Source organism: Apus apus, chromosome 2 (assembly GCF_020740795.1).
Source record: "Apus apus isolate bApuApu2 chromosome 2, bApuApu2.pri.cur, whole genome shotgun sequence".
NCBI classification, from domain to species: Eukaryota; Metazoa; Chordata; class Aves; order Apodiformes; family Apodidae; genus Apus; species Apus apus.
Window position 1 is genome coordinate 4,232,944 of NC_067283.1, and position 19,425 is coordinate 4,252,368.

General features: G+C 46.6%; 1 protein-coding gene across 3 annotated transcripts in view; it reads right to left on the minus strand.

Annotated features, from left to right (window-relative positions):
- Window positions 1–14,914, minus strand: part of MINDY4 (MINDY lysine 48 deubiquitinase 4) — an 88,112-nt gene extending 73,198 nt beyond the window's left edge. For all 3 annotated transcript variants that reach the window (XM_051610395.1, XM_051610396.1, XM_051610394.1), the window contains exons 1-5: window positions 14,668–14,914; window positions 12,483–12,602; window positions 10,884–11,092; window positions 4,303–4,561; window positions 2,516–2,928 (exon numbers count right to left, since the gene is read on the minus strand). In XM_051610395.1, coding sequence (XP_051466355.1) covers window positions 2,516–2,928; window positions 4,303–4,561; window positions 10,884–11,092; window positions 12,483–12,602; window positions 14,668–14,730 — 1,064 coding nt within the window. In that variant the 5' untranslated portion in view covers window positions 14,731–14,914. The remainder of the gene's footprint in view (window positions 1–2,515; window positions 2,929–4,302; window positions 4,562–10,883; window positions 11,093–12,482; window positions 12,603–14,667) is intronic.
- Window positions 14,915–19,425: the final 4,511 nt, after the last annotated feature.

Sequence of the window (19,425 nt, forward strand, 5' to 3'; positions counted from 1 at the left end):
AGGAGTCTCAGCAGTCCTGCTGATTTCAGTGAGAGTTTTCAGGAGCTCAGAGCTCAGCATTAATTCAAATGCTCTACTGGATTCCACTCAAATGGTCTGGCATGAATATCCCTGTTTTGCTTCGGAAATAGATTACATGGATTCTGCTTAGGAAATAGCTCCCTCTTCTGTTCCTGGCGAAGCATCAGAAAAAACATTTCCTGTGAGAGTGACAGAGCCCTGGGACAGGCTGCCCAGAGAGGTTGTGGAGTCTCCTTCTCTGGAGACATTCAAAACCCACCTGGACACGTTCCTGTGTGATGTGCTCTGGGTGATCCTGCTTTTGCAGGGGGGGTTGGACTAGATGATCTTTCGAGGTCCCTTCCAACCCCTAAGTTCCTGTGATTCTGTGAAACCAAACCAGCTCTCTGAAGGAAGGAAACTGTTCCAAACCTCTTACTCCAGCAGTCACTGCACTTACACTGCACAAAATGGTGCACTGGGGCAGTCCCCTTTGAGTCCATCTTCTCCTTTTCTGCTCACTCCATAATTACTGCATCAGGTTAGGAAGTATCAGCACATCCAACCACAGGTAAGTGAAGTTAGTACAAGAGATTTCTTGGTCAGCCTTCCCAAAAGATGTTATCCAGTCCAATGTGCCTTTGACAGTCTTAAATTATGTACTATACATGCATTATCAAATATCAGGAATATGCTTTTTCTATCAGCTTTGTGGGCAGCTGTCAAAAGCCCATGGAAGCTGCATTCTCTACTTCAATGAATGCTAAGCATTAAGTAATAAACCACCCTGAAACTGGAGAGCATAAAGGCTGGATTAGCACCACCTCATACGTCTTATATATGAAACTAGTTGCATGGAGTCAGAGCCCATTGCTTTTGCTTCCACAGGGACTTACGAGCTGTGTCTCTGCATTCACACAGAGTTATGCAAGATTTAACCAATCCTTCTGGAAGCAGAACATCACAGGTGGATCTGCAGGCCTCCGTTCCAGATCAGCAACAGATGGATTTGTACAGCCAGGGTTCAGCTGTTAGCTGACATTGCTCAGCTTTCCAGTACAGTACACAACACAGAACTGACCTCTTATGGATTTTAGGACTTAGGACTGTAGTACTTTGGCCTGTTACTCAATAATCCTTTAAAAATGAAGTTAGTTAACACAGGCAAATAACTGTGTAATGATTTTCAGCTGATTTTTGGTTCCAGACAGAATGAAAGTGTCAGTCCTGGTGCATTTGCAGCTCCAGCATTTCACCAGTTTGTTAATTCCCACAGCCTCTAACATAAATGTGGAGAGACTATGTCATTGCTTCCTCATGGCCTCAACCACAGTGTCTCAAGATTTATAAGTGAATAAATAGGAAAACAAAACAGCAATGATAATTTTTAAAAGTCTGTGGTTGCAGTTTCAGCATAGTTTATGGAGCAGCAGGTGATACAAACTCAAAAACATTTCTACCAACTATAACACAAGCTCTAGCACTGGGAGTGCACCACAAGACCAACACTCAGGATTTCTGTTCTCAAGGATGACTGTACTGTCGACCTGGTTTGTAACCTGTAGCATGCAAGTGTCTCTCTTCAGTTTTGTCCTCTTGTAGTATGGGCACAGTGAGAATCACCCCCTGATTAAAGCTGTCTGAGAGCTGCTGAAGAGAAGTGCTAGGCAGTGAAACAGCAGTTTTTATTATGCAGTTGTTACATATGCATAGCCAGGGCACAGTTGCCCTGCACTGCTCAAACCTAGAGCATCTTCTGCATTTCAGGCTGGTTAAACTCTGGTGGATTAATCAACCTGAGGTATTTCAAAATCCAATCTAAGTCACAGCCCCACTGGGAAGCCAGCTTTGAGATGTGGCAATTTGGGTTCTACTTCTTTGGCAAAACTCAAATAAACAAAATTCCATGTGTCCCTTTCTTCTCTGCATATAAAATAATAATAATTTAAAAAACTATCATGAAGAAAAGGTCAACTAGGAGTATAAGACAGAAAAAAAGCCAAAAATACATATTTGGAGCTCACAGAAGGAGGCTTTTCTAAACCTTTTACATCAATGTGAAGCAATGCAGCTTAATTTAAAAGAGAAAATCTGAGCTAACTTTAGAGTAAAGTGCTTTCAGACACAGAGCTGTGAGGCTGCAGCATCCATACTGTTTCCTAAGGAGCAAGGAAGGTTTCCCTGGAACACCAGAGATGACCTCCACAGGTGGGAGTCACCTGTACTGCTTAGATGTCTAAGTGGTCTAAGCCTGAACTAGTAACTAGCTGCCTTTTGAAGCAGTAAAGAGAAACCAGCACCTCTGGGGTCTCTCCACTGACCAAGAAAGGAGTCTTGAGTGGTTTGGGGTGTCAAAAGCTACTAATTTAAATCTTAACACTTCTCTGCCTTTCAGTGTCTTCATCTCTTCCAGCTACTTCCCCTCAGTGGAATCAGAAGGCCCACCTCAGTCACTCCTAGTTGTCCAACAGGTTTCTTCAACGTTTCAATATAATATTCTTACAAATATTCTTACCTGTGGCCTGATAACCGAGTCTCATTTTTCTTGAGGGATCTTTCTCTCTTCTCTCTTCCAGACCCTGAATGTCTGTGAGGGGCACTCACTTTAAGGCTTTTTTCATGGCTGTCTGTACCAAAGCTTGAAACTGATTTTCTTTCTTCTGTCTTGGTCCTCTCTCTGTCAGACAATAATTTAGCAACAGAGTCATCTGTACCTTTGGGGATGTTCCTTAATTTTTCAGAGGCTGAGCTTGTGTGTGAGCCTGACATAGTCTTTGATGCAAACTCCATATTTACTTGTGATCCTTTGCTTTCTTGAAAATCAGTACTTGGGACATTCAGGTAATTTTCTTCATGTTCCTCACCCTTCAGCTGTGCTGTTCTGCATATGCTAGTGGAGCGTTTCGAAAGTCTCCTTTTGTGCAGATCCTACAAAGAAGTGCCATTAAAACCAGAGATTAAAATTCAGCACCTTTGATTAAACATGAAAAGCAAAGGAAAGCTCTAGCACTGATTTCTGGGCTAAGCAACGTGTTTATTCTTCAGAGTCAAGTTCTATAGTAAATCAGATTTTTTAAAAATTGATACTAAATGAGACATATATTCTTACTTGAAATGTGAACAGCATTAAAGATGCTATATACCATTAAAAACTGATTTCTTTTCCTCAAGAACACCAACAAAATACCTCCAATAAGCTTAATATTTGGGGCTGTACCTGTAACTCAGAAAACCAAGATATATAAGGCATTTTACTGGAAAGACTGCCCACTGCAGGTATCTGTTCTTTTTTTCCAAATCATAGCTATTTAGAAACATCCAACTAATCTATTTAACTTCCATATTGTCTTCAGCATTATCTCAATGATATGTTGAAAATATTTCAATTTGTCATTATTACAAGCCTTGTTTTACAGAGGGTAAGTTCCTGTCTATATAAAAGAACCACAAAGGAAAAAAAAAAAAAAAAAAGAATAGAAGAAGAAAGAATTTTCAAACTGTGTTTTTAAAACATGTGTTGATAGAATGTAGTCTGATTGGACCAATTTAGAAACATATTTCAAACTGAAAGTCATTTTCTACTCCAAACTGCTATTAATTAAATGGGGCATTTCAGAAAAACCTAAATAAAACAGATACCCATGACTAAAAAAATGTGGAAAGCTGTAGATAACTGCTGAGATAGAAAAGCAGTTTTCCTAGGAAAATGGAAAAATCCTATCTGTCAAAAGATATCAAGAATGGAAAGAGATGGGGCAGGTCCTGATCTCTTCCCTCCTCTGACCAACAACAGGGCTTGGGGAAATGGCAGGAAGGTGGCTCAGGGGAGGTTTAGGTTGGATATCAGGAGAAGGTTTCTCACCCAGAGGGTGGTTGAGCACTGGAACAAGCTCCCCAGGGCAGTGGTCACAGCACCAAGGCTGCCTGAGCTCAAGAAACATTTGGATGATGCTCTCAGGCACATGGTGTGATTCTTGGGGTGCCCTATGCAGGGACAGGAGTTGGACCTGATGGGTCCCTTCCAACTCAGCAGATTCTATGATTCTATGTTTCTATGAAATTCTGTAACCTAAGATTACAGACATGCAGGGGGTAGTTGCATGTAGTGGTTATATCTGAAACAGCTTTAATTTCTGAATTAACCAGAACCACTTCCCTAACTTACCACATATTTTCAGGCTGCAGATTTAATGGATTAGCATGCAAAAGTCATTTTAATATTATTTGCAAGTGACTTTATCACAGAAGCTTAGCTATAAAATCCACAGCCAAGCCAAATATTTTGTAAGTGTTGGAAATCACCTCTGGTGAGCTTGCTACTGGTCCAGCCATCATTCCTCTGACAATGAGTCCAGACTTGGGCTTTGGCTTCTCCTTCATTGTGGATTTCAGCTCTTCAGACATCGTTGCTGCTTTTAAATCTTCTTGACTATGTTTTAGCTTCTTATCCCCATCAGAGGGTAAGTGGCTGTTGTGTATTGTCCCTGTGTGGCATTTTTCACTTTTTTGCTGATGTTTTCTGGATGGAGGGATTTTGTCTAGTGGATTCTCAACATCACCTCTACAAGGAAGAAAAAGGCAAAACTTCAAACAGCAAAGCAATGCACAATGAAATCAATTAAAACATCTGCTTGGCTAACTGAGGTACTGCTGCCAAACTAAGTTACTTATTATCTAGCAGTGGTACTCAAACACAATCCCTTTTCACTTAAACATCTCTATGTAGGTGTTCAGGACATTATTTCTTTATCATTAGTGTGTCACAATTGGTGATAATATGTGTAACACTTTACTTTAGTCTTACCCACTTCCTTATTGTGATGTGTACCATACCATAACAGAAAGCAAACTATATATATATATATATATTTTATATATCACACCAGAAAGGTCATAAGCCACCAGCAGCAGTTCCCATTCCTTCTCCATCTGCTTGGTTGGCAGTTTGAAAATCCCTTAATTCTGTTGCTCACAGCCTCTGTTATCATATAACTTGAGACTGACTCTGCTGATCCCTTTCATTGTTCAGATGTAGAACACTTCTTTCACTTCAAAAAGAAAGGTACTCTTGTATTTGGGTTTTTCCTTGATAATAGGTTGCTCCTCTGCTATCATTTGACCTTCCCCATCTTCCTCAGCCTGGTCCTCCAGGTAGCAACACAAGGTGTAGTTCACTGTTTGCATCTGTTTTCCTACACGTATATAATGCTATAAACAAGCTTTTCTGAAAGGCAAGTGAGATTTGTGACCCCGTTTGTACAACACTATCAGCATTTCTTTCTTAAAAATCTCTTTTAACAAATCATGGTCTTCCTTCAAGGAAAAAAAGCCATCAATTTTGCCTCTAAAAAATCATGACAGGTCCAATTTTCTTCATCAGGATCTGTTTCACTGTCTGCATAACACTGTGTCACTGTTCAATGGAAGTTCTTTTATTGAGTAGTTCCCACTTCACTGACATGTCTTTTTGTCAGATGATAAATTTAGACCCTGTGTAACCTGAAGATACTGGTTGTCTCTACAATAACTGTCCTTGAACTTGTTTTTCACCCTAGGATGTTGTGTTTTGTGTTTGTTTGTTTGGTTTTTTTCTCTATCCTAGCTCATAGTAAAGCAATTTTGTGAGTGGAAACTTCTTGTACCACAAAAAAAAATTTACCTTTTATTTACCAGTAAAAATTGCTTTTTTCATGTAGTGTCTCCTGTTGTGAAGATACGCTGCATATGGAAACAGGCTGCCCAGTGAGGTGGTGGAGTCACCATCCCTGGAAGTGTTTAAAAGAAATATAGATGTGGTGCTTAGGGACATGATTTAAGCACTGAACGGTTAGATTAGGTCATGGTTGGTGGATTTAGGTTATGGTCGGACTTGATGATCTTCAAGGTCTTTTCCAACCAGGATGATTCTGTGATTGTGTGAAGGGAGCATGATGAGTCTGTGGGAGCATTAAGAAATCTGAGGACTTACTTCTAACCTGGGACCTCATCACTCCTCATTGGCAAAGGGCACAGTGTGCCAGCTTAAAGACTGTTTTACCAGTTAGAGAAACCCAAAATGAAAGTCAAGAGGTCAGTTAGAAGGAAAGAGGACTCTTTAATAAGGAACCAGGGAAGAGTACATGTCTAACTACACTCTCCACTCCTAAAAGCATTTGTTATATTTACCCAGGTAGTTGAAATGAAAACTAGTTTCAGGCACTGACTGGTTGACCTGGGAATGCCTGATTTTTCCTTGGCCAGAGGGGATGGAAATGGCGAGGAGGATCCAGAGCTGTGCTTTTGTTTCTCTCACTGGCCCATTTCATGGGATGAAATAGGACAGAGCTAAGCCAACCCATCCACCAGCCCATGACAGTCCTTGTTACAGCTGCTTTGCAACCTCATCCTACAGCCACACCACAACCTCACTGGCTGGGATAAGTCCTGATCCAACAGCAAAATGTAGCCACCTGCTCAGAAGTTATACTTGTGTCCAAGGGTCAGATTCTCGGGCGGTTTTGAAAGAAAAATCAGTTACAAATACTGGTTTATATGAACACAGGACCCAAACTCCACGTGTCCCTCTCCCAGCCAGCTTCAGCCTCCTGCACCTCCAGAAGGCAGAACCAGTGAGTTTGGTTTATATGGAGGCATGAAAACAATGACAAAATGACACAGGATTTAGATGGAAACCTGCAAGTGAGTGCAGGATTTTGCCCCCCTCCTCAGCCGACAGCTTTCATCGCGTGGCTGGGCAACGTTTCCAAGTTTGTACTCACAGAAGATTGGACAATTCTGCCTTTTGCTTTCTGATTTTCCCTTCATTTGTCACTTTTGGCTGTCCCTTGCCCCGCTGGCTGGCTGGGGCAGGAAGGGAGGATACTTGGCCCCGTGAGGGATGCTGCCTGTGCCATGCTGGCAAGGGGCCCTTCCTCGCAGCACTGCAGCATTCCCGGCAGATGTTGCTTCTGCCTGGGGGGTTTTACTTCTCCTCTTTGCATTTGTGTGCTCAAACACCTGCGCACAGTGGCCGGAAAGCTGTGCAGTGGCTGGGAAGCTGCTACCAAGCAGAAGAGGACCTGGGGGTGCTGGTGGGCAGCCGGGTGACCCTGAGCCAGCAGCGTGCCCAGGTGGCCGAGGCAAACACCATCCTGGCCTGCATCAGGAATAGTGTGGCCAGCAGGAGTAGGGAAGTGATCCTGCCCCTGTTCCCGGCGCTGGTGAGGCCACGTCTCCAGCCCTGTGTGCTGTTCTGGGCCCCTCACTGTGAGAAGGACATTGAGGTGCTGGAGCAGGTCCAGAGGAGAGACCCCAAACCAGTGAGAGGTGTAGAGAACACACAGGGAGCGGCTGAGGGAACTGGGGGTGTTTAGTCTGGAGAAGAGGAGGCTGAGGGCAGACCTCATTGCCCTCCACAACTACCTGAAAGGAGGTTGTGAGGAGGTGAGTGTTGGGCTTTTCTCCCAGGGGGATAATGACAGGAGCAGAGGAAATGGCCTGAAGCTGAGCCAGGGGAGGTTTAGACTGGATATTAGGAAGAATTTTTGTACTGCAAGAGTGGTCAGGCACTGGCACAGGCTGCCCAGGGAGGTGGTGGAGCTACCATCCCTGGAGACGTTCAAAACGGGTGCAGATTTGGGAGGTGAGACCTGGCCGCTCCAGCGGGCCGGGCTGCGGGTGTTGTCTTTGGGTTTGTGTTTCTGTGCTGCCGGCCGGGCTGGGTGACCCTGGAGGGTCCTTCCCACCCAGGGCGCTGCTCTGATGCGGTGCCTGGGAAGGCGCCCGTGTGTGTGGGTGTGAGCAGAGGGGAGTGAGCAGAGGGGAGTGAGCAGAGGGTGTGAGCACAGGAGTGTGAGCAGAGGGGAGTGAGCACAGGGTGTGAGCAGAGGGGTGTGAGCAGAGGGGTGTGAGCAGAGGGTGTGAGCACAGGAGTGTGAGCAGAGGGGAGTGAGCAGAGGGTGTGAGCAGAAGGGTGTGAGCAGAGGGTGTGAGCAGAGGGGTGTGAGCAGAGGGTGTGAGCACAGGAGTGTGAGCAGAGGGGAGTGAGCACAGGGTGTGAGCACAGGGGTGTGAGCAGAGGGTGTGAGCAGAAGGGTGTGAGCAGAAGGGTGTGAGCAGAGGGGTGTGAGCAGAGGGTGTGAGCAGAAGGGTGTGAGCAGAAGGGTGTGAGCACAGGGGTGTGAGCACAGGGGTGTGAGCAGAGGGTGTGAGCAGAGGGTGTGAGCAGAGGGTGTGAGCACAGGGGAGTGAGCAGAGGGTGTGAGCACAGGGGTGTGAGCACAGGGGTGTGAGCACAGGGTGTGAGCAGAGGGGTGTGAGCAGAGGGTGTGAGCACAGGAGTGTGAGCACAGGGGTGTAAGCACAGGGTGTGAGCACAGGGGTGTGAGCAGAGGGTGTGAGCACAGGGTGTGAGCACAGGGTGTGAGCAGAGGGGTGTGAGCAGAGGGTGTGAGCACAGGGGTGTGAGCACAGGGGTGTAAGCACAGGGTGTGAGCACAGGGGTGTGAGCAGAGGGTGTGAGCAGAGGGTGTGAGCACAGGGTGTGAGCAGAGGGGTGTGAGGAGAGGGGTGTGAGCACAGGGTGTGAGCAGAGGGGTGTGAGCAGAGGGTGTGAGCAGAGGGTGTGAGCACAGGGGTGTGAGCACAGGGGTGTGAGCACAGGGTGTGAGCAGAGGGGTGTGAGCAGAGGGTGTGAGCACAGGAGTGTGAGCACAGGGGTGTAAGCACAGGGTGTGAGCACAGGGGTGTGAGCAGAGGGTGTGAGCAGAGGGTGTGAGCACAGGGTGTGAGCAGAGGGGTGTGAGCAGAGGGTGTGAGCACAGGGGTGTGAGCACAGGGGTGTAAGCACAGGGTGTGAGCACAGGGGTGTGAGCAGAGGGTGTGAGCAGAGGGTGTGAGCAGAGGGGTGTGAGGAGAGGGGTGTGAGCACAGGGTGTGAGCAGAGGGGTGTGAGCACAGGGTGTGAGCACAGGGGTGTGCGGGGCTCGACAAACCGCCCGCCAGTGCAGGGTTAAAACCATAGAGTTGCCCTCCAGGGTAGAAGCAGAGCGGCCCCCAGGAGGCACCACTTCCGGAGCAGCGAGGGCCGCTCTGACCCAGCCGCCGAGCACTCGCTGCCCGGGCGTGTGGTCCGCCCCCCCTCCCCCGTGGTGCGCATGCGCACACTGCGCCCCAAGTCCCCGCGCGGGGAGGGGGGCGGCGCCATTTTGTTGGCGGGAGGGAGGGAGAGCGGGGTGGGCGGTTCTCTCTGCTGGCGTCCGAGGGAGGGGTGTTCAGAGCATTCCTCTGTACCAGAAAGCTTTTCTGTTTTAGTAAGAAGGCGTCGGCAGGCCACGGGGAGAGGTTCTCGAGGGGAAACAGGACAACTGCAACGCGCCGTACAGCAGAGCGGGAACGCGAGGCAGCAGCGTGGGGTGGCAGGCTGAGGCGGGGAGGCGGGGTCCCTGACAGCATGCCGAAAGCTCCTGTGTCATAAAGAGAAGCTGCTAATTCGTCTGTTGGCACTGCCTCCCTTTTAAAGAGTGTGTCCAGGAGGTGGAGGGAGGTTCTCCCTGTCCGGGCGTGAGACCACACCTGGAGTGTTGTGACCGGTTCTGGGCTCCCCGGTGCAAGAGGGACAGGGATTTGCTTGAGAGAGTCCAGTGAAGGGCTACAAGGAGGGTAAGGTACTGGAACATCTGATGAGGAAAGGCTGAGAAACCTGGGGCTGTTTAGAGAAGACTAAGAGGGGGATCTTATTAATGTGTATAAATATCTGAAGGGTGGGTAACAAGAGGGAAGGGCCAGTCTCTTTTTCAGTCGTGCCCTGTGATAGGATGAGGGGCAATGGATGCAAACTGGAACACGTGAAGTTCCACCTCAACATGAGGGAAAACTTAACTACTGTAAGGGTGACAGGGCACTGGGACAGGCTGCCCAGAGAGGCTGTGGAGTCTCCTTCTCTGGAGACTCTGTAGACCCATCTGGATGCCTTTCTGTGTGACCTGCCCCAGATTCTGTGGTGGTCCTGCTCTGGAAGGGGGGTGGGATTTGGTGATCTCCAGAGGTTCCTTCCAACCCCTACCATTCTGTCATTCGTAGCATCAACTTGCAAAATCCTGTTTCTCTTGCCCTGGCAGGAAGGATTTGCTGGGATTTTGCAGGCACTGACATTCAGACTTGGCTACTTTGAGCATACTGTGTTTAAGATGAGGAATAAAATTAGATTAATTCCCTGGGAGTCAGGGCTGGGAAGGTAAATTGCTCTGTTGTGCCCATTTTAAAAGCTTTCCATTGAAGAGTTGTTAGGGCTGTTACTACACCTTGAATCATAGAGTGGTTTGGGTTGGAAGGGACCTTCAAGATCATCAGGTTCCAACCTCCCTGCTATGAGCAGGGACACCTCCCACCAGACCAGGCTGCACAAGCCTCATCCAACCTGGCCTTGAACACCTCCAGGGAGGGGGCACTAATAAAAGTAATTGCAAAACGTGGTTACACTGTTTCCTGTTATCCTGTAAAATGGAAATAACAACCTCTAGTGTTTGTTACAATACTGAATTTAAGATAATAAGCCTTGCTTCTGACCTGAAGTTTGAGTGCAGCTAATTAGTTTCTCATCAGAATGTGCTTCCAATTGAGTATTTCCTATTTACAAGGCATAAAACCTCATATTTGTGCTTCAGTAGCTGAAATACGCATTTGAGATCAGTCTTTGTGATTAGTAGGGAACATAGAAAAGCATTGCTGAAGGGTGGCTGGCATAGGAGATTTTAATAATCTGGGGATTTAAGCTTTGTGTTATCAGGATAACTAAGAAAGGGTAGTGTAGCTGAAGGGATAAATGACACAAATTTTAACACTATTTCTCTTATTAAAGAAAAATAAAGCTATGAGCCAGGGCAAAGAGAAAGACATAACACTACCTGCAGGCTTTAGTTTCACCCTTCTCAGGCACAATGGAACTGCCTTGCACGTGATCTTCATCCGAGCAGTTGGGTGGATGAGATGTTGAGCTCTTACTTTGAGGAGCTGACAGAGCAGAACTTGAACTGATGCTTCTGGAAGTCCCATAGCGCTCAAGGAAATAATTAGTAATAATTTCAAGAAGCGTTTTCAGTGGGTTCTCCTTTGCCTGTCCAAAAAGAAAAATAAGGTTATTGGTGACTGCTGAACCTCTTCGTTAGTCTTGCTGCAGCCTAAGGTAGCATATTCTTTTTACACAGCAGCTGAACATCTACTATCTCAAGTTAGCTGCCTATGGCTATATCCCAGATGTGATGTACAAACAGTCCAGGAAGCTGAAAGATGTCAGCTGGAGAATCAACATCAAGAGCTCCAAGGTGTTGCTGTGTTACATTAAATAAGCAGGATACAGAAGAAACAATCTGTTATGCTGATTCCTTATTTGCATTTTAGCTAAACATGGCAAAGCGTGGCAACTGTGTGAGGATACACCTTTTCCAGTGTTACCTGCTCAGCTTCAGAGGCATCTAGCATGAACAGCCAGTATTTTTACTACCTGACTTCAGTATTTGTGGTTTATTTTATCAGAACGTGGTGAGAACCATCGACTCTGGAACTCTATTCAGGTACTTGGGATAACTCTTTAAGTATAGGGCAACACCCTACTGCACTTGCTACACTGTTTTTCAACAGTACTGTGGAAAATGTGCCCTGTACAGACAAGCATTTCATTTTAAAGAACAAAGAAAAACCAATGAAGAACACCGGAGAAGTTTAGAGGTTAAGTAAAAAATGCTACCATGTCTGCTGTAGTGATACAACTACACTGGGGGATTTTTTTGAAGTCACATTATTATAGATGTCCCCTTCATCAAATGCTGCTATCTTATATTTCAAAGAACAATAAATGCTTGAAGTGTAATTCTGTCTGCCAGGTCTTGCATAAAATTGCACACAGAAACTGGCATGCTTAGGGTACTTCCAAAATGGAATAAACTGGCTATAATGATGGAATAGGTGTTGGAAGTGAGTAATTGTTTCTGGTTTATTGGAGGCTGCAGTTTGTAATCAGGGTTCATGAACTGCCAGGGTCTCAGCTTCATCCCCAAAGCTGCAATCTCACCTACATGTTAAGCTCTCCATTCCTCAGGAAACTCCCTGTATGTCCACAGAAATGCAGTACCAGACATGAATCCTAGAATGGTTTGGGTTGGAAGGGACCTTAAGGATCATCCAGTTCCAACCCCCTGCATGGGCAGCGACACCTCCCACTAGACCAGGTTGCTCCAAGCCCCATCCAACCTGCCCTTCAACACTTCCAGGGATGGGGCAGCCACAGCTTCTCTGGGCAACCTGGGCCAGGGTCTCACCAACTCATAGTGAAGAATTTGCTCTTAATGTTCAATCTAAATCTCCCCTCTTCCAGTTATTATCCATTACCTCTTGTCCTCTCGCTACATGCCCTAGCTTGAGTCCTCTACCATGTGGTCATACACAAAGCTGGCCTAGCTTTGTGGTACCTGATACCACATTTTGGGGAGCATGATCTGCTTCCTTACCTTGTTCTGTTTGTACAAGGAGTGCAGGTGGAGGACATTTCGAAGTTCATTCCTGTTATTGATGCTAAGTTCCGAGCGTGGAAGCTCTCGGTCCATGGTAGTGATGGTTTTTTTCAAACCCTGAGAAGGAGAAGTGTCAGATTTCAGAGTACTCGAGACAGTACAAACCCAAGCTTTTGTTATTTACTTTGTTGGATGTAATATGAAACTTCTGGATACATTAAAATGGCAGTAAGAAGTAACAAGATAACCCTTAGAACCTGTATTTTAATGGTCAAGTCTGGCATTTATACAGCCCAGATGTGAAAATAAGGTGGCAATACTGTCTGTGAGAGGGAAATGATCAAACATGAAAAAAAGCACCTCCATGCAGGTGACTTAAATGCTCAACAGCCTCATCAGAATGACTGGTCTCTATGAAGCCCCCTGCTAATACCTGGGCTTCTCATTCAAATATGTCCAGAAATACTGAGTTTGCTTTTCAATCGAGATGTGATACAGCATTTCATATATGAGATTCTGACTTGGGTAGTTACAGAGTCTGAACATCAGTTGTGTTCTCGGTGGGTTCAGAGCGGGTTTCAGAACCTTTATCATGACTTGAAGTGATTCTGATGAGTCCTAGGTTGGAAATGGGTCAGATCTCTGTGGGATCCGATGGTGTGGGGTCTTGAAACTTCCTCAACTACTTTGTACCTGTAGTCAGCATAGATGGGCACGTCAGAAACAACATTTCTGGGCGCCTCACTTTCTGGAGGGAGAGACTGAGTTACTGTGAAATGTCAAGAGTCAACTCCTGAACTAATTCATGTGGTAGAACAGCAGACTACTAGTTTGAGAAAGTCCTGGTTTCTTCTCTGAAGGGCTGTTGTTACAAGAATGGATTTCTTTTTCTGCAGATGGATTGTCTGGCTCAGATGTAGGTAACCTGACAAGCTGTGGCGAATGAAGGATGGTTCTCAAAGTTGGTTCTGATTTGTAATAAAGATTTGGGGGCTGCAGGGCGGCACTTCTGCAGAAGCATGAAGGCTTATCTGTGCCCTTTGGTTTTGACCCCAGAGTAGTATGAAATAGATACAGCAATTCCAGTATCGGTTACTCTTGTAAGCTCTATGGTCTGTTTTATCACCAGGACATTCCATTTTCTTTTCTGCTTCTATTCACTTTTATATTTACACGTATCTAACTCAGAAGTGTAAATGTCTTTCATTTGAAAGATCTTTGCAATCAATTGAACAGACTTGAGCCTCTCATTGAACAGACATGACTCGAGCCTCTCATACTTCTGGCAGTAAATAATGAAATATAATAATGGATAAAGGCAAACAATGAATTCTGCCTCTGCAATTCTCCTGGCAAATGTTTCAGCTTTGTTCTCTAACATAGAAAATGCACATTTGGAGACTGGATGCAAAACGGATGAAGAAAATCGAGGTTTCTGTCGCACTTAGTTAAGTCAGTGGCTGTTCAGTTTATTTCTGACACGAGCAAACTCATTCCTGGCACTGAGGGAGTGCCTTGGGATGGACATTAGCAGTATTTCCTTGGGATTGCACGTAAATACAAGGTGGTGGCCACCTGCACCTGGAAACGTGAAGGTGCCTTTCCTGCTGCTCAGTCCCACACTCCCCTCACCTACAGTACAAAGTTTCCTTAACAGCATTAAGCTTGTCAAAAGTTCAGTGGCCTCTTCCCTCCCCTTCCCCACAGACACATCTGTCTGCCAAGCTGTTACCGACAATCGGAAAAGAAAAACAAAGCCCCAAAAGAGCATCCCACCAACACGGTACCGGTTCCTCTAGCACCGCTACCTTTTATATTTTTATTTTTAGTCCCAGGAAGTTTCGTCTGCCCCTTGCAAACACAAGGCCAAGGGCGAGGTAAGTAAATTAACGAGAAAAATCCTGAACCTGCCTTCCTTGATTTAACCTTGGGTTTTGCAGGCGCGTGTGGGTAAGAATCGCGCTTTCCCAAGGAGGAGGAGGAGGAAGCTGCCTTCATGTCCAGGCATTGTGGGAGATGTAGTGCGGATCCTTACCGGGCAGGCTTGTTTCGGTTCAGGTCTAGCAGCTTTACGGCTGGAAAAAGCCTCCCCCCCCACTCCCCTTCTTCCCCTTTTCGCGCTCAGCATCTTCCATTGTGCCATTCCCATTCATACGAGCTGGAGAAAATCGAGACAAGTTACCTTTCTGCTGAGAAATTCTCTCACCAGTGATGCAGCCACTTCTTCCACAAAGGAGTTGTCCATTTTTAGCCCGAAGTCTGCTTAGGGGGCGGAATCTTGACTTCCATCTACCAAATCATTCCAGCCTGCCGACATTGCAGCTCTTCCCTGCGGCTTTTAACCACTGCAGCCCTGGAGCAGCGGCCGGGCGGGATGGAAGGGGCCGGGATCTGGGCAGTCCGGCTCCTGGAGGGATGTTGCTGTGGAGACCGTGTCATCGGAAGCCAGGAAAACTCCTCCCTCTGGAAAGGAAGGCGATGATAGGACTTAAAATTGAAGGAGCTCATGGTGTAACCACTGCAGCAAGAGGCTCGGGAGTTGTTTTAAGTGCTAAAATTTCAGGAAGGAATGTTAACAGCTGGGAGTGGGGACAGCTTTTTGTTTGGTTGTGTGTTTTGTTTTTTTTTTTAGTTATTATTTATTTAAGAAGCATACATAGTTATTTGACACCTATTAATCCTGTGCTAATGCAGCTTTTAACCGTGTATGTTTCTTTAGTAAACTTGCACTCTTGTCTAAAACAAACAAAAAACACAGCTGCTAAATTAAGCTTAGTCATAGAATGGTTTGGGGTTGGAAGGGAATTTAAAGATCATCTAGTTTCAACCGCCCTGGCATGGACAGGGACACCTCCCACTAGACCAGGCTGCTCAGAGCCCCATCCAGCCTGGCCTTGAACACTGCCAGGGATGGGGCAGCCACAGCTTCTCTGGGCAACCTGGACCAGGTTCTCACCACCCTCTTAATGAAGAATTTCTTTCTAATATCTAACCTAAATCTCCCCTCTTTCAGTTTGAAACTGTTCCCCCTTGTCGTGTATGAAAGCCCATGTCAAAAATCCCTCTCCAGCTTTCCTGTAGCCCCTTCAGGTACTGAAAGGTGCTCCAAGGTCTCCCTGGAGTCCGTAACAGATTCTCCCTGCTGCTTTTTCCTTTTCACACATTTCTCCTGCATTGACACAGGGTTGGCTGCAGGCTGCAGTGTGGTCCTTTCCATGGACTGCAGGGAAATCTCTGCTCTAGTGCCTGGAACACCTCCTACCCCTCCTGGGACCTGGGTGTCCAGAGGGTTGTTTTTTTTTCTTTCTTACTCCTCACACTCTGCTGCACAACAGTTTTCCCCTTCTTAAATGTGCTTTTACAGAGGCATCACCAGCTTTGCTCCTGGGCTCAGCTGTGTCCTGCAGCCAGAGCTTTGTGGAGCCATCTGGAACCAACACTGGTCTCTTCTCACAGAGGCCACCCTTGCAGCCACTCCTCACCTTCCTGCTACCAGCACCTTGGCATGTAAACCCCATACATCAACCTCTGAAATTCCTGAAGGAACAGGAATAGTGTCACGTAATCACCGCTCAGTGATTGCAGCTCTGGCTGTTTTGCAGACATTGCACACAGTGTTTTCAGCGACTTGAAATTCAATGTCCACTGCAAAAACAACAGAATTTCTGCTCATGAGCTGATTCCACATGATGTGGTTTTGTAAAGCAGGAAGAACTCTCAAATTCCTGGGGGGGGGGGGGGAAATTAAAAAAGGGGGAAAAAAAGGAAAAAAAAACAAAAAGAGAGAGAGATAGGAAACCAGTAGTGATCAGATCAGGGTGACAGAGCACAGGAGGAAGCCCAAGTCCTGCTGGTGGGAGAAACCACAGGAGGCCTGTGGTATATCAAGAATCTGGGTAGCAGGGGGGGAAGTCTAAGTGCAGATAGTGAAATACAGAGATAGTGTAATAAAATGCAATGACAAAACTCAGGTCTGAAGAGTTTCAACTCCTTAATGCCTTAACAGTCTTTTACGGTCCATTTCTCTTATAAAGAGGATGCTGTTATGCACAGGAAGTACAGCAGTGTTTAATTGTGGCCAGGTTTTCATACCTCTTTTCCCTTATGACGGAGTTAGCAGTTCTTGGAAGTTTATTTTTCCATGCTGAAATGGAGGTGCCGGGAATGCCCCCGGCTCCTACAGGTCGATGTTGCAGCACCGAGAAATGCTGTTGTCAATGGAACTACCAGCTTCAGAACAGTGAGGGTGACTTTGGTACCCTCTGTTCCATCTGGTTGTTACTGTTTGTTGCAGAGACGGTGTTCTCAAGGTTTCTTTTCATGAAGAAATTCCTCAGCATGAGGGTAGGAAGGCACTGAAATAGGTTGCCCAGGGAGGTTGTGGAAGCCCCCATCCTGGAGGTGTTCAAGGTCAGGTTGGATGAGGCTTGTGCAGCCTGGTCTGGTGGGAGATGTCCCTGCTCATGGCAGAGAGGTTGGAGCCTGATGACCTTTAAGGTCCCTTCCAACCTTAACAGTTCTATGATTCTATGATATAACTCTTACTGCTAAAAAGTAGGTTAAATTACAACCTAACAAAGAGGTGACATGAGGTGGTGATGCAGGGATTGATTTTCTCCAAAGTAGTTCCTAAGGTACTCCCACAAGTGGGTGTTCACGTGTGCTGTGGTGCAAGGTCTCACAAGGACACAGAGCAAGCTCAGCTGGGATACAAACAGAAAGAAATCAGGAAACTGCATTTCAAAGCTGGGGAAGATTTACTAGTCAGCTGTGCTAAAGAATAGTGGGCTTCGGAAAAACACTTTCTGTAACAGCCTTCTTACCATGCTGATTTTATGAGTTTTACCTTCATCACTAATCTGTTTCAAGTGTTTCATTCTTAATGTGTCCACTGCAGCGTTGTGGTACACGCTGAACACGACTGTTACAGGGACTGGGTAGTTTTAAAGCACGTGGGACAGTGTCTCCTCCGTATCCACACATTAAGCAATACTCAGCAGGCTCTGTTAGGACTGAAGCATTTGGCACATTGACAGGTGGCAGATCTCTTTTAAATTTAGAATCTTTTAAATTTTTTAGAATCACAGAATTATTGAAGCTGGAAAAGACCTTTAAGATCATCAAGTCCAGCTTATGACCAACACCACCACATCAGCTAGACCATGGTATTAAGTGCCACATCCAGCCTTTCCTTGAACACATCCAGGGATGGTGCCTCCACCACTTCCCTGGGCAGTCCATTCCAATGTCTAATCACCCTCTCTGTGAGGAAGTGCTTCCTGATATCCAACCAAAACCTCCCCTGGAGCAGCTTCAGGCCAAGCCCTCTTGTCTTGTTGCTAGTTGCCTGGAGAAAGAGCCCAACCCCCACCTGACCGCAACCTCCCTTCAGGTGGTTGAAGAGAGTGAGAAGGTCCCCCCTGAGTCTCCTCCCTGGTGAACAGCCCCAGCTCCCTCAGCCCATGCCTATAAGACTTTCCCTCCAGTCCCTTCACCAGCCTCGCTGCTCTCCTCTGGATCTGCTCCAGCACCTCAAGATCCTTCTTGAAGTGAGGGGCCCAGAACTGGACACAGGACTCGAGATGAGACCTCACCAGTGCTGTGTACAGGGGGAGAATCCCTGCTCCTGCTGGCCACACTGTTCCTGATACAAGCCAGGATGCCATTTGCCTTCTGGGCCACCTGGACACACTGCTGGCTCATGTTCAACTGGTTGTCAACCAGCACTCCCAGGTCCCTCTCTGCTGGGCTGCTCTCCAGCCACTCTTCCCCCAGTCTGTAGTGCTGCCTGGGGTTATTGTGGCCAAAGTGCAGGACCCTGCGCTTGGGCTTGTTGAATTTCATGCCATTGGCCTTCACCCATCGACCCAGCCTGTTCTGGTCCTCCTGCAGCTCCTTCCTACCCTCCAGGAGATCAACACTTCCCCCAGCTTGGTGTCATCTGCAAACTTACTGAGGGTGGACTCAATCCCCACATCCAGGTCATCAGTAAAGATGTTGAATCTCCCAACACAGCATCTCCCCGCAGCCCAAGGTGAGCACCCCTGGGGTCATGGGACTCCTCAGCTGAATGAGGTTTTGTCAGGCAGAGGAAAGGGGAGGTGCTTTTTCTGTGGAAAATTAATGCAAGAGAATTCAATGTGAAATTGAAATGTGAGGTTTGGTTTTTACTATGCAAATTCTTTCTTGCTTTACGTACTTTTTCAGCTAATAACTCACACACTCAGAAGCACCAAAACTGGTGTGTTCCAAGGACCTGGGCAGGATCTCATCTGTGCAACATGGAAGGACAGGGAACACTGGCTGTCAAGTCCTCACTCTGACTTTTGGATTCCTGTCAATCAGCCATGATGGGAATTGGAGGGTGTCTGCTGGGGGATGTGGGGGAGTGGGGGGAGTTGGGGGATGTGTATCTTAGGCTCAGCATGAGCACAGTTGGGAGAACATTTAATTAGAAGCCTCTGATGATCTTGCCCGTTTTCCCAATGTCAGAGAGCAGCAAGAGCAGATCTCCTGTGCAGAGGAAGGTGAGCTGGGTGTCAAGGGTTACCGTATCACGAAGGGGTGGTGACACCACCAGCAAGGCTGCAGTCCCACATGGCCTGGGCAGGGCAGATCTACCTGGAAAATGCGCTATTTATAGACAGATAATCCAGACATTGGGAAGTCTTGTTCCCAATGATGAAAAAGAATTACTTAAAGGCATTGGCTAGGCTATTTTTACTATGTTTCTTCAAACTTAGTGTGAAATTTGGAGTACTGGAGCCACAGCCTTCTGGATCTCCATAACTGCATATCCTGATCATGGCAATTAGTAGTGATAACACCAAGAAGTTTCTCTGCAATATCAGGACAAGCTGAGTCATCCCTGATGTTACCAGTGTAGTATCTTGGGTCACCACTTCTCATGGTGTGCTCTTCAGCCTAGTATGATCAGAGC